At 37.5% G+C, this 15,499-nt stretch overlaps 1 protein-coding gene across 2 annotated transcripts in view; it reads left to right on the forward strand.

Annotated features, from left to right (window-relative positions):
- BMP5 (bone morphogenetic protein 5) overlaps positions 1 to 14,085 on the forward strand; it is a 60,577-nt gene extending 46,492 nt beyond the window's left edge. For both annotated transcript variants that reach the window (XM_040599000.1, XM_040599001.1), the window contains 3 exons: positions 6,110 to 6,186; positions 8,002 to 8,112; positions 11,753 to 14,085. In XM_040599000.1, coding sequence (XP_040454934.1) covers positions 6,110 to 6,186; positions 8,002 to 8,112; positions 11,753 to 11,902 — 338 coding nt within the window. In that variant the 3' untranslated portion in view covers positions 11,903 to 14,085. The remainder of the gene's footprint in view (positions 1 to 6,109; positions 6,187 to 8,001; positions 8,113 to 11,752) is intronic.
- The last annotated feature ends 1,414 nt before the right edge of the window (positions 14,086 to 15,499 follow it).

A 15,499-nucleotide genomic window follows, 5' to 3' on the forward strand; every position in this document is an offset into this window, starting at 1 on the left:
GATCAGTGATGGGACTTTTCACACTGTGTTTCAAAACACTTTTTAATAACTATTGCAACAATACTCATTAAAATCTGCAGATGAGCACACTGACGGCTACAAGGCAATGTGCAGATTCTATCCAGATTCTCCAGTGTGCAAAAAAGACATAGAGAACACATTCTTGTTTCCCAGATCTCTGCATCTTTGCAGAACACAGTCCTTCCATGAGAAGAACCTGTTATCAAGGAATAGCTATGCATTTTTCCACCTGTTCACCAACCCAGAAAATGGAGCATATGCTGCACCCCTGCAGGCTTGTGGGAGAAGGCTGATTCTCCTAGTTCTCTACAGCTTCCAATAATAAGCAGTGCTTTAAAATTATAATTCTTCTCTTCATATTTAAACCACAGAAAAACCCAAAGAATTCTGCCCATCATCTTCCTCATGGCACGCTGTCAACAGATGATATTAAATTCTCATTCACCCCTTGATGCAAGACAGCGATGACATAAATGACACAGTGATGGGCAAATGTCACTGTGTGATGTAGGTTCTTGTTTTTAAGCTTGTTCCATACTCTTGTATCTACAGCATTGAAGTCAGACACTGACAGTGAAAAATGCTCATCTACATAACCAGAGGTTATGTAGCCAGACCCTGATAGGTATGCTGTCATTTCTGTTTCACAGGCTTTGATTACACTTCTCTCTGTAAGTCAATCCCAACTTTATTACAGTCATGCCTTCCTTTTCTCCTTGCTTTTTTCTTCTTCCTTTTCTGTTTGTTTTCCCCAGCTCTTTTCCTTTTTCTTTCTTTTTTCTTTTTCTCCTTCCCTTTGCCCTTGCCTTTTGTCATCTTAATTTTGCCTCTTGCCTTTTTTTCTTTTGCCTTGTTTCTAAGTTCTTGGACCTTGAGAAATTAGCTTTATTGTATTCTCAGCATGTCAAAAGGAAAGCCTCACTAGGCAACTCAGTTCTTCCCTTCCAATGGACAACACATGTTTTTAATTATTCATTAAGTTATACACAAACACAACATCAAGAAAATAAAATCTATATGTGTCAGTTATTATAACAGCTGGGCAGTTGTTGACAGATTTGAGGTCAGCATCCCTGTGTTGCTAAGAACTTCAAGAGAAGATGACCTCAATGCAGTATAAAGACAGACACAATTAAAATTAGCATTCAGAGTCCACCTGCCTGCTATGCACAGATGATTGAACTGTTTATTACTCACCCAGTTGTATTTTTGTCAATCTATAGATAAAAGGAAAAATAAAGAAAACAAATCAAGAAAAGGCAATGTGTTCCCAAAGTACATCACATAATTCTTCCTTAAAAAAAAGTCTGGCTAAATTTATTTTTTTTAGCATCTTCTAAAAGGAGTTACAATGTAATTGGGCACTAGAGGATGACCACATTTAAATACTGAATAGCCACTTACACCAAGAAGGTCAGAATTTTTGTTCATAATCCAATGAGATAAAATGCTTAAATACAGTGAGAAAACAATACTTAATTCTAAATTTCCTGCATTTTATTGGCTGGTGTCACACTAATTAATTAAAAACACAGAACTTTGTGATAGCATATATAGGCCTGTCTATATGTATTTATGTCCCTTGGGAAAAAAAAAAACAAAACCAACACACAACCAAAACCAAACAAACCAAAGAAACTAATTAAATTTCTTATAGATTTTCTTGCCCTCCTTCCACAGCTCTTTCTGCTATGTAGGGGTTTGGGCCCCAACTGCAGTCCCTGAATAGCTGAGGAACAATGTTTTCTTAGTCACAATAGCCTACATGTTTGATTCTTGACAGAATAAGCATATGGGTCTTGAAGCTACAGTATATGAAATTGAATCCTTGGCACCAGATCTTATTATAAATGTCACATTTGATACTTACATGAAATGTTACATTACACACAACATTTGCCTTATATGAAAGATAGAATTTGAGGAAGGAATACAGACTTGCCTGAGTCTCATTTTCCTCATAGGTGTATGGATTAGATGGTTTGCAAATACATGTCTACATATGAAACACAGATTATCTTATCAGGTGTTCTGGTGTGACTTCTCATCCACCACTGGTTAACCTATATTGAAATAATTCAGAGTATCCAGACAATGAAGACATCTATGCAATGACTTACATATTCATTATTCAGCCTTTCTCCTTTACCTGTAGGGACTTCTGTTACATTCTGGTGCTAAAACTTCTGTACACATTCTTAAATATGAGAATGTCATGACTGAGAGGAAACTGACAAAAGCACAATCTTCAGAGTTCTTTTGTTTGCCTGCTTGGGTGTTATCTAAAACCAGATTGTGACTTTCCTGACTTTCTCATATTCATTTCTTTCCCACATTTTTCAGTCACAGGTTTCTTTGCAGTGACTTGGGTTCTATATGACTGAATTTTAAACTCCCACTAACAGATGAAACAGAAAAGCTCAATATTTGCCTCCTATGAGCACTGATATTAATCAAAATCAATATACAAATCCCTGTGAAGAGTGATCGACGAAACACAGTTCAATGTTTTTTAAGTTCAAGTTCCTTTACTTTTCACTCCCTTCACCTTACTTCTAATGTACATGCAGAACATACTAGATTATTAGCAATAACTCAGCACAAAGTATGACTTAGAGTGTTTGCTTATATTAAAGGCATACAGATTTTTGAAAACTCATGTCTTAGGATGTCCTGCCTTGCTTCCACTAGCTGCTCCAAAAAGACACAGGACCCCCATAGGATGTGGGTGTATATATTGACTCTACATGCCCTGGGGTAACTGAGAGTACCTGAGCTGCTAGCAGGTAACTAATTAGCTGTGGAGAACCTTTAATGACTGTCATTGAGAATCAGTTCATGAACGCTAGGAAAATACCATATGAAAGAAAGCAGTATTCATCTTTAAAAAGGAATGAGGATTTGAGGTATTATAGCTTAGAAAAACTATCTTCACATCTCTGGTGGCACTAGAACAAGTTATTTAGTATTGAAAATTGATATATCTTGACTTGTGCACAGCTTTTGACACAGTTTCAGCAGAGATATTGGGGCCCAGGTATATTCAACAGAAAGTAGGTACATAGCCTGTTTAACAAAAAAACAAAAGCAAAAACAAAAAAAAAACAAACCAAACCCAAACCAAACAACAGAAAAAGCATATTCAAAAAACATGTTACCAATAAGAGTAAAAATTGGGTGGCTATTTTGAATGATGTCTCACTAAGTCTCTTCTGGATCTGATTCAGTTCAACATTTTATTGGTAACTTGGATGATTGATCATTACTCCCAGATCTGGTATCCTCTGTGAACTTGCAGAGAGCACACTGTTCTATTGTCCAGGTTACTAACAAAGACATTAATCAGTACTGGCACCAGTACTGATTCTTCAGGGACATCACTAGTAACCAGCTGCCAGCTGGACTTTGCACCACAGCCCTTTAAGCCCAGCAGCCCAGCCAAGTTTCCACCCGTTATATTCTTTAGCTATCCAAACCATATTTGACCAACTGTCTCTAAGAGTACTATGGAAACCATATCAAAAACCTTCTTAAAAGCAAAGTAAACACACCCAGTGCTCTTCAAAAGCCCAGAAAGCTAGTTAGGTCACCCCAGAAAACAATCAGGTTGATTAGGCACAGTTTGAACTAGTAAATTGGTGCTGATTCTTCCCAAACACCTTGTTCTTCATGTACCTAGACACAACTTCCAGCAGAATTTGCTCCACAGACTTCCCAGAAACTGTGGTTGAAGCTCATTGCTCTTCTTAAAGATGGGTGTGACATTTTCCATTTTTTAATCATCAGAAATATCCTCTCGTCACAATGAACACTCAAAAATGGCAGGAAATGACTTTGCAGTTATGTTGGTCAGCTCACTCCCCACCTTGAAATTCAACCCTTTTGCTCACATGGACTCGTGTATCTTCAGTTTGCTTAAGTGGATCCTGACTCTATCACTGTGGTTAGAGCTTCAGTCACTAGGCTCAGGGACTTGAAAGTCCTGAGGGTAAATCTTGCCAGTAAAAAACAAAACAAAGAAGTCATTGAGTACCTTAGCCTGTTCTGAGTCCTTGTCACTAGGTCCTCTGCCCTACTGAATAGGGAATCTGTATTTTTCTTAGTGTTTCTTTTTGCTATGAATATACCTATAGAAGTCCTTCTTGTTGACCTTGACACCCCTCACAAGTTTCAACTCCAGCTAAGCGTTGTCTTTCCTAACATCCATCCCCGCCTGTTCAGGCAATGTGTTTATATTATTTCTGTGTAGCTCATCACGATTCCACATTGATTTCACTTCCTATTTGAATTTTAACTCAGTCAAAACCTTCCTATTCGGCCACAGTGGCTTTGTGCCGTACTTGCTTGACCTGAACATGAAAGTGGACTTACTTACCTTGTGCTTCTCTCAGAGGTTGTCCTGAGAGATCAGCCAGCTTCCTGGTCTCCTTCACCCTCCAGGCTAGTCTGTGATGAGATCAAGTGAAGAAGATCTCTGAACAAGTTGAAATCTGTTGTCTGAATCCCAGGTTTGCAATGCTGTTGTTGATCTTGGTAGTCTCTCAGAACCTTTTAACTCTACCATATCATGGTTCCTGCATCCCCATCATGTTGCAGTTTTCATCACCTTCCTTACCCCCAACCTGTTCTTTATTCACTGATTTGCATAAATGGAACATAATCCTAATGTGACTAGGCTGGAGTACCTAAAAAATGGATCTCAAAGTGATCATTTGACAGTGTAGTTTTGCTGAAAAATTCCTGGTCTGGGATATACTGCTAGAAAATAATCCAGAAATTGTAGGAAACCTTCTATTTCACACTGTGTTCCATTTTGGCCATCATATCTTCAGAAAGACACACAGAAACTGAAGAGAACCCAGAGAAGCAAAGATAGTATAGAATAGGATAGCTGTCAAGAAGCAGTTGGTAAATTTGCAGAAAAGCACCTTTAGGCCAGCTATTTGGAAGAGTTTTCTGCAAGGATAGTGAAGCACTACAACAGTTCATCTCACAGACTGTAGAACTCCCTTCCTTTCATTTTATGTGAAAAAGGCTTCGCTCTTAATTTTTCAATAGAGACCTTCCCATTCAAAGTTCAAGTCTTTTAATGTCAAAAAAACTTCCTAAAAAAATAATTCTATTCCTGAAAATGAAGATTTGTTACTTTTTTCAGTGTCTTGTTTGGGTTTTGTTTGTATTGTTGTGAATTTCAGCCAACATTGGGGTTTATTGTTGTTCTGCCAGAATGGTTATTTTGGTCCAAAAAAGCCACTTTGAGCACTCTTGAAATGGACCAGAGGATACAGCCTGCCCTCCCTGCTCCATCACATACATCACTGATGGCACCATAAACCAACTCTGGGGTGCTGATGTGGTGAAGGCGTGCCCCTTCCTTTCCTGTTACTCAGGGACAGTAAGGAACATGTACTAGATTTTTTCCGGGATTAAAATTGTCCTGGGAGGGATGTATGGAAGGTTCTCTGTGTCTTCCTATCCTGCCACATCTCTGACAGTACAGAAATGATCAGGCCTTTAAAAAGCATCCTTTAGTCTTCTTGTTTACGTTAGTATTACCAACTAAAGATCGTTAAGTGGTGAACACTTCCAGAAAATATGGTAAAAAATGAAGGAGTATAATATGTGCTAATGCTTAAATAACAGAATTTTGGAAATTCTTTGTTTCAGGACAATTTTTACCATTGCTAACTTATGTTTTGAATTGGGCTATTTTCTTTACCTGGCAGTTAAACTTGTGCCAACATACAGATGACTTCCCCATGTCTTGGATCAGGCTGTCACTTGTTCTCCTTTGATTACATGCGTACATATGATCAGAGTTGTTACCTAGCTAGCCAGCAAACAGATACCTAGTAAACCTGTTTCCTTTAATGCTAACTGCATCATTTCATGTGTGTACACAAATTGTATCAGGCTGACACTGCTGATTCTGCATTTCCAAGTTTACACTGCCTTTACAACTAACCCTAGGAATATAAATGACAGTATGCTTGTTCCATTCCTTTGTACAGTTTGCTCAGGAGCTTCAAAATAGCTAAAACTTGTTGGTTCTAGCAATGCTTCTAAACAATATTTTTTTCCCCTGTAGATTACAACACGAGCGAGCAAAAGCAAGCATGTAAGAAACACGAACTTTACGTGAGTTTCCGAGACTTAGGATGGCAGGTATGATTATAAATGCTGCTTCCCATCAGTTCAAATTGGGACAATCTGCTTTACAGACACCCATTATTTACAGTCTATTTTCTTCATGGTAATTGGTATTTCACTGATGAGAGACAAATTCTTTAAATGCATTTTGTAATTAAACTCTATCACTATCTCTTTACCTTTTTTGGTTGCTGTTCTTTCAGAGTTTGCATACATTACTGGCTTTACAATCTGGATTCATTCACATAAAGATAAATCTGAACTATTACTCAAAATATGAACAGATTTGCAGTAGATGAAACCAAAATACTCAGGCTGAGCAATTAACTTCTGAAATTTGCATTTGAAGTCTCCATGGTTCAGTGCTGTCTACTGCAGGTCAGAGAGATTTCACTGGGGTAGGATCTGTAGGGAACTACAGCTTGGATCAGTGCTCATTGTTCTTTATAACACCATAGCTAAGTGTATATCATTTCTGGGGAAAACTCATCCTGCTATACAGTAACAAAAAAAAAGTACTTATAGTAAAAGGTTGTAAAGAGGCAGGGCATTATGAGAAAAGAAAATAGAGATCAATCTAGGTTTTTTTTCCAGAAAGCAAGGAGCTCTCTATAAAGAAAGAACAAGAAGGCCATCAGCAACCTATAACCTAGACATATTGCATATGTAGGTAAGAACTGAGAGATGGCTGTGCATTTCACATTTCTCTGAATTATTTTAAAACAATTCTCCAGGAGCAGAACAAGTTTATGAGGAGAAAAAGTGTGCTATCTCTTTAGTGCCAGTTCATCCTTTACATAGCTAGCTCAGATTCCCATATGCCCTCATTACTCTGCCTGGTATTTTGTAGTATATTTGTACTCACAGCAGCCTGAAGAAGTAGGTTGAGACTGTTTACCCAAGTCTGCAGGGCATAATAACACTGTCCATGGCCACAGAGCAGGCTTGTGGGATTGGGTTGAATGCAAGCTATGGAACAAATGAGTCATTATCTCTCTGTACATCACAGAATTTTCCAGGTATCAACAGGTTTTTTCAGTTTTTGAAACAGTAATTCTGATATACCCCAAGATGTGCAAGGGTCTCAGATCAGTCATTCAAGGTGGCCATAGAGAAAAGAATTATTTTTTTTTTCCCACAAAAAATACTTGCAGATTCCAAAGTTTCATTTGGAAAGCCAAAGCTACACTGTACAATATTTGACCAGCAAAACTCAGAGTGAAATGAGATAAAAAGAAACAAAACCCAAGAAGTAGGTACTTAATCCTCTCTGCCTTTCCCACAGCACCTCCATTACCTTTGCCTGCCAAAGGAGGAATTCAGCAAACTAAACACATAGCTTTCATTAACATTTAAAATATTTTCCCTCTTTTCCCCATCCTGTGTTTCTAGAAATACTCAAAATTCATGATTCAGCGACATTCCAATGGGTAATCTCTAGCAACCTTCAGTCTCACGCAACAGTACAATTAGTGGTATTGAGTATGGTGAAGAAAGAGGATGCATTTTAACTACCTTTTTTTGCACCATGAAGTGCTTGAGATTTTTGATCTGGGAAGAAAAGTATTCTGATTAATGTATTTGGACCTTTAATTCCCCTTGTAGCCTCATTAGTTGGTATTCACTACAGATTTCTAAGTTTAACTTACATTTCATCTGAATTTTGCATGAAGAAAGCAAATACTTATTCTTTTGTCAAAAAAAAAATAACATGCCACATCCTGAGGTTCATTTTGTCCTTGGACAAATCTTAGTTAGTTTAATATAGTTTTAAATTCTATGAGTGACAAAAAATAAATAATTGAGTGGGTTTATTTCTTCTTGTTTTAGGATTGGATTATTGCGCCAGAAGGCTATGCTGCGTTTTACTGTGATGGAGAGTGTTCTTTCCCCCTCAATGCCCACATGAATGCAACAAACCACGCCATTGTTCAGACTCTGGTATGCCTCTGCTGATGTTGTAGTTGCCTGTTTGCAGTTGTGTCTGGGCATGGGGACTGTCTCCTCTCGTCTGTTTGATTATTTATGCATAAATTATAACCCATTTCAAAGACATGCTTTGATGATTATGCTAGAAACAGGATGAACTGTCCAGAGTGATCTGTGTGGAAGGTGTTTCTCTTCCATTTCAAATGTAATAACAGATGAGAAGATTGTGTCATAATACTGGAGAATTGTGTAGACAAGAAACAAAGGGGCCCCCTGGTCCCACTTCCAAGAGGTTTTTTCAGCTTATTGAAACTCTGTGTTAACATCTACATGCTATACCTTCCAGAAATGTTGACACTTGGCCAGTCTGTGGACCTCTGTTGTCAACTGCTGGCAGAGATACTTATAGTCTAATTTAATGTGAAGTTTTGCAAGCAGATGCATTTGCATGTAAGAAACTGTGTTCAGCCATGCCTGGCTAACAAATGCAATTTTTAAATAAGTGTGTTTGAATCTGTTGCTCTGCCTGGTACATGTAAAAGGAGATTTGCAGCCAGCTTTCTGCCTCTGCTAGCTCTTATGTTAGTCCTGTGCATCAACTGGAGCAGCCAAAAAGATGATAGTTGAAGCAGCTGGCTAGGAAAACCTACAGAAATCAAGACCTTTAGAATATGCCTAAATGTAATGCTGAAAATCTGATGTCTGGTCATGAATTTTCACATATGCCAGCTGAAGAACTGGCTCTGAACAGCACCAGTATTAGCAGAATGATTAAGAAGAAGAGAAACGAGAGATAATATACAAGGAGAGAGCAGGAACACAAAATCAGAACAGGAAAGGGTTGCCATCCTTAATTAGTTTCTGGAAAGGTCAAGGCACTCAACTGCAATTAGTTAAACATGGGTTTAAGGTTCCCTCTGATTTAAACTGATGATTGGAAAGTATCCTGACCATCTGACAATGATGATGAGTCTGTCCATGGTTGGCAATCTTTTCCTTTGATTTTGACATAAAAAAATCTGGGCCTGAAAAATCTTTCCCTTTCAGGAATGAGTGCAGCTACTACCCTCTTGGGGATCTCCCCACCTCCAAACCACCCCCACCCCCCAAAGTCCCAGAAACAAACAAACAAACAAACAAACAAACAAACAAACAAACAAACAAACATACAAACAGTTTTATTTCTTTCTGATAGAAAACAAATCGTGCGTCTTAAAATGACAAGTATTTCGACATGAAAGAGTCAGTTTTAAAACCTCACCATGTGCTGAGACCTTTTCCTATACATTCAAATTTTCATGTATGCACCTTCTCCAAGTCCAGCCACCAATGCAACATTATTCCTCTATACCAGAATTCGAGTCAGCAAGATTTACAAAAAGCAGGGGAAATGTCAGAGGCTGGAAATAAATAGAAGTGTGGTAAGGGGTTCAGGTGAAAGGGAACAGCAAATGCCAGTTGGCAAGGAACAGAGCAATGTGCCTAGGAGACGAGGAACAGCATATATGCAGTACTGAGCTGAAAAGAAATAGGTCAGCAAAAGCATAGTTTAGCATTATGCAAACATTGCCCAGAAAAGTTGCCAATATCAGTGAGATCCCCAGGTTAGAGTTCCCCCCTGCAATTATTAACTGTTAAAGAAGAAGTGGCCCAGTGCTACCTTCTCTTGTGTGTCTATACTTTACAAAAAAGGGTCATTTCCCATTGTTAAGAAGTTTGTTTAGGTTTTCCTATTTTTTTAATTGTATACTCAAATTTTCCCCCTTTTTATGGCCTTTTTGGAATTGTGTGCCTCCCTCTGCATGTACTATATATGCATTCAGTTGTGCAGCCAAAAAGCATGAGGCTAATTAAATTTTAACTGCACATAAATTAGATGAGATAACAGTAGTTGAATGCTTTCTGGTTTAAATTATACGAAATTCAGATTTACACAAGGTGTGCACATGGGGATGGCTTGGGAAACAATTATTCATACACCCCACCCTAATCCAAATGTAATCATCTCCCAGCCATACTGATTACACCATTCTAAAAAAGCCCACTCTTTGGGTTGGGAAGTGATTGTTCCTTGGTACCCCTCCAAACTTTACTAACTTTTTTTTTTCTTTCTTTTGTAACAAGAATAGCAGAAATGCTGGGCCAGTACCTCTCTCTCTCTTCTTTTTCTGAGACTGAACTTAGGCAGACAGACAATATAGATGCATATAAATACCAGACAGACTGCATTTAATGAATGATATAAACTTTCTTCTCCTCTCTCACTTCCCAGCACCCTCAGAACAGGTGCTGGAGTAGCACTGACCTCTTGGTCCTGCAAGTCAGTGGATCAACGGGTTGACTCGCACTGACTTTCAGGCTCACTCTTGAAAATGCTGTGAGCGTTACTGTCATGTGGGGCTAGCAGGTCCATGGAGCTCCCAGCTGGGGTGGCAGAGGCTGGTGGGACCAGGAGTTATGGCAGGGCAAACATCTGCCTAGAGAAGGCACAGTCATTCTTTCCTCCAGTGCTTTGCTATTCATTTGTTAAACTGTTTTTAAATGTGTGTCTAAACCATTACTAAACTGCTACTTCAGGATTTATTATTGCTCATTTCAAAAGACCTTCTCATGGTAACAGTTATGTAAAAATCGTTTCCTGATAGACTGTTCTCTGTTGTCTGGCAAAAGCTCTGGGCTTATATCACTGCAAGACAGATGGCTCTAACAGATTTACAAAGACTTAACATACAAATGAAACCTATTACTGCTGAAGTTTTCATCCATGCCTTAATAATCTCTTGCCCTCTCTATTACAACTCCCTTTATTCTGTCCTCCCCAGTTTCCAAGTCTTCGGCATGTGTAGAATATTACATCCAACCTTCTTTCAAGTACAAAGAACTTGTATTTCCCCCATTTTCAGATATTTCCACTAGATCTTGTTCATTCTGGGATACTGTTCAAAACCCTTTTCCTTCTTTTTAACCTTTCATTGATATATTTCAGCCTAGTGAACATAAAGCCGCCTCTGCCTCAGTCCTTTCCCCAAACCTTCTGTCCAGCTGGCACCCAGATTATGAATTAATTTTGACTTCAGTGGAAGTAGAATTGGATACACGGATACCTAGATAAGACTTTAAAATGCACTCATGCTGTCTGAGAACGCACATCTTACCATTTCACAGGCTGAAAACAATTTCAGTATGAGCCTTTGCCTGCACAGCCTTTGCTGACTGCAGCAGACTTTCCCCCACACTGAGACCCTGACACAGGAAAGCATTTCAGCACGTGCTGGGGTCCCGGTGAGACCTGGGACTTGAGCCTGTGCTTCATTTTAAGCACTGTCCTCAGCAGAGATGGTACTGACAACACGTTTAAGTGTTTTCCTGAGCAGCTGCCTAACTCCAACTCTTTTCTAAATTTCATCTGAAAACCAACTTTGTGTCTTGGCTGCTCCCCCTCATTTATCTCCCCATCTTCTATTATTGTATAACTCTGCCTGAGCAATTGAAATCAGAGCAACATTCTGGAGGTAAGCTCTGCTTTAAAGTTGCTAACTGAGGAAAATCTGTAACCACAGCCCTCTCTGAACTGCAAAGATATGTTTTGCACTGATGTTGTCCTTGTACCTTGCTGTTTGATATATGAGCTATGTATTTATCTGTCTTTCAGGTTCACTTGATGTTCCCTGATCATGTACCAAAGCCATGCTGTGCACCAACAAAACTGAATGCAATCTCTGTGCTCTACTTTGATGACAGTTCCAATGTTATTTTAAAAAAATACAGGAATATGGTCGTGCGTTCATGTGGCTGCCACTAGAATAAAAAAATAATCTAAAGCAGAGGGGTTTATTCAGAATTATAATAAAGTCAAGATATAAGCCTTGCTGATGACAAGGCAGGCCTAAATTTATTCCATTTCATGTCATCTCTCATTTAAATGTACAGTATAATGTATATAGTAGCTCTTATTTATTTAAAAGTATATCGTTTCTTCTGTATGAGCAAAATTTCAGAACCATTTATTTTATGGGTCACCTCACTATGCAGTAGAACTTCACAAACTAATTTTTCGGTTGACCATACTGGAATCTATTTAATTTCATTTCACTACTTTAAACTAAAGACCTTGTATAGATTTTTTTTTTAAAGCTAGAAAGTCCAGAACTTCTGTAACTGCTTCGTATTGTTAAAGAAACTAAAATACATTTGGTCATATTGTGCCAATGAAAACTGTGGCGGGGTATTTATTTAGAAAAAGGCACAGAAAAAAAACCTAAACAAAACTGCTTGACTAAACGTGTTTTTTCTTTTAGAAGTTGTGCTCCATTAGAAAAAGTGAAATATTGAACAGTGCTTAAGTAAATAAATAGTAGATAGAAAACAGAAGTGAAAAGATTGCACATAATTGTCATAACTATTTTCTTTAACAAGATGAGTGTAACTGGAGGAGTATGTTACTTCTTGGCTTGTGAGCTGCAGTTTGCAAGAGGCTCAAAGCTACAGGAATTCTATGGAGACACTCTCGCCTCTATGACTTTCCAAGTTAACACTAAAAATTGAACTACAACATTCTTACCTCAAATCATATCAGTCTATTACCTATTACACTGCTCTGGCAAATATCTTTATAATAACAGCACAAGGTAAAAATCAAACAAAAAACCCACACAACCTTCCCATTATATACACAAATTAATGTATACACAAAATATACAGAGGACAGGGTATGGAAGGGCTTTGCTTTATTTAGCTCCCACTTTTTGGATGTGTTTTCTGAGCCTGCGAAGGAAGGCATGGGGGAGGTAGCAGTTGCCACCTGTTTAATCAAAAATCTTGTCCCTGATGGTTGTTTTCAGGCAATGAAAAACACCTTTCATAATGAGCCATTGGGTAATTTGCAGCCTACTTGCCAACCCATCTGCTTTTCTATCAGGTGGAGATTGGTTTAAATCATGAGGCTTAAGATGGGATATCTTTCCTTTTTTTTAGCATTAACTATCGTAACTGTAATAATTCTTAAAACCATATACATAATTTTTAATCTCCCTAAATTTTTGGCCTCATATGAAATCCTGTGGTTGTGAATTGAACAACTAATTCCGGATTATCATTGTCAGCACCAATACCCATATGTTTATTTTGAATTAACCACATGTAATGTCTTTGGACATCCCTTTGTTTCAGTGTTATGAAAATGGGAAAATACAAACTCTGTTTTCTCTTTATTACGTGGCTGATTACAATATATGCTTTTATCATGAGTTGCCTTGATTCAAAATGCTTCACTTAAACAGTTCTCAGAGAGTTGTTAAAAAATGAATAGTTATTAAAAAATGAACATATCAATTTCTCCTTAGACAATCTATTCATGTAAACTCTGACTTCTCCGGTTATTTAAAACATATTTCATAAAACTCAGATTATTACAGACTGATAAAATCAGCGTGTGTGTGTGACTGTGTGTATGCATGTGAATGTGCAACTATCGTTTTTTGCAGAAACTAATTTATTTTATTTTGCTATTGGAGTAATACATAAATCCTTTTAATGCATACACTTTTTTTTTAAATAACAGTCCTGATTTCAGTCTTGGGACCTCTTTCCCCCAATACAGCCGTTCCATTTTACACTTCCATCTCTATTTTATACTGACATTACCTACATATCTACACTTAGCTGCAGTTCATGCACAAGGGTGTACAGCAAAATCCAATGTCTCCAAATGAATTACCATTGCGGAACAGTGAGATTCCTGGGTTGTCTTCAAAAAATTTAATGGTTTCGGTATAAAATGGGTAGGTGGATATGCTTCTTTGAACTCAATTTATTCTATATGGAATCTGATGGAAACTACATTTTGGGTACATTAAGTAATATATTTTTAAATAATGGTGTACCATTTTGAGAATAAGAAACTGAAGATTATTGTTATATTGTTCTTTAAAATATGCTGTTGTAATATATTCCTATATTTTGAGACATAATAAACCTGTAATACTATTTTATTTTGCTGTGATTTTGCTTTTGAGACACGTGAAAAATGACACTGACGTTATATATTCTTCTGAAGGTAAAAGCATGAGATCACCAATAATTATGGATAGATTTTGTTGCAGTTCATTTCTTAGTACAGACGTTTTGCAAAATTACTTTTATACTGTTACTTCTTTAACTGCAGCTGGTGAACCATCTACACTATTAATAAAAATCACGCCTTCAAATCATACCACCAAATGCTAATACTCTACTCAACATATACTAGAAAGGAGAAATGGTTTAAAAAAATCTCCAAAAATCCCTAACTGGTCATTTCTCTGTTTGAAAGGAAAGATAGTGGCACCACACCTTCTGCATGCTATGGATAAGTGTATATATGTGTATTTTCAGGTAAACTTGTTCAGGTAAGCCCTTCTCCAGTAGTACCTAATACAAGGCTTTTTGGGTTTTAGCTTGGTCCTGTCAAATACCTGTTATTTGATATATGTTTATACATAATATATGCATATATATATAAATATAATGTTTATGTAATTATATTACATTACAATATTAAATATATACTCATATCTACAGATACATGTATTTCTATAGTTAAGAAGACCATTCCATTATCATTTAGAAGAAAAGAGCTTTGCTCTTTTTAAAGTTCTTTAAGCTTTCTACATCCTTAACAACTGAGAAGAGTCTAAAGGGCTGAAAACCAGAAAAACAAAAGCAGCTCTGTACAGAATTAATGTTACATTATGGGTCAGAGCTATGGGTCTTTAACTTACTCATGTTAATACCATTGCTACACATTCTGGGCCAAAATCAAATGTTTACAGGATATTACTAGTGACCACTTCTATGCCTCAGGAGTACTCACCCAGTGGAAGTCAAAGCTGAGAGATGAACAGTATTGCAGTACTGATTTTATTTCCCTTTAGAAGCACATTGTTCTCCGAGTGTGACTCTGATGTCCAAGACAAGGTGGACTCTGCCTGACTGAAGTATGGAGCATTTATAAATTCTCTGATGTGCTGAGCTGTGAACCCACATAACAGTCTCCTTCAGTTAGACCACTTGATGTGTCTCTCTCCTTTACCCAGATGCCCATTTTCACAAAGTATTTATAGGGTCAAGTTTTTTCTGATTTTGCCCAAAGGTTTCAATTTCATTATATATATATCAATTTCAATAATAATAAGGGAGTAGGGGTGGCTGACACTTGCTGATAGTCAGAAACACGCTTGCTTGGATTGTATTGGCCCTTTTTTTGGTTTTTTTTTGGTACAAGTTCAAGCTAAAACTTGAATTCATATAAAGCAGTCTGGTAGCTGACAACACAGCAGTACATCCAATCAGTACAAAACTCAGCTAGAAACATCTTGGACAGACATTGGCATTGATGTCTTTAAGCAAAAAGGATGATCCT

The sequence above is a fragment of the Falco naumanni genome, chromosome 6 (genome assembly GCF_017639655.2).
Source record: "Falco naumanni isolate bFalNau1 chromosome 6, bFalNau1.pat, whole genome shotgun sequence".
In the NCBI taxonomy this organism is placed as follows: domain Eukaryota; kingdom Metazoa; phylum Chordata; class Aves; order Falconiformes; family Falconidae; genus Falco; species Falco naumanni.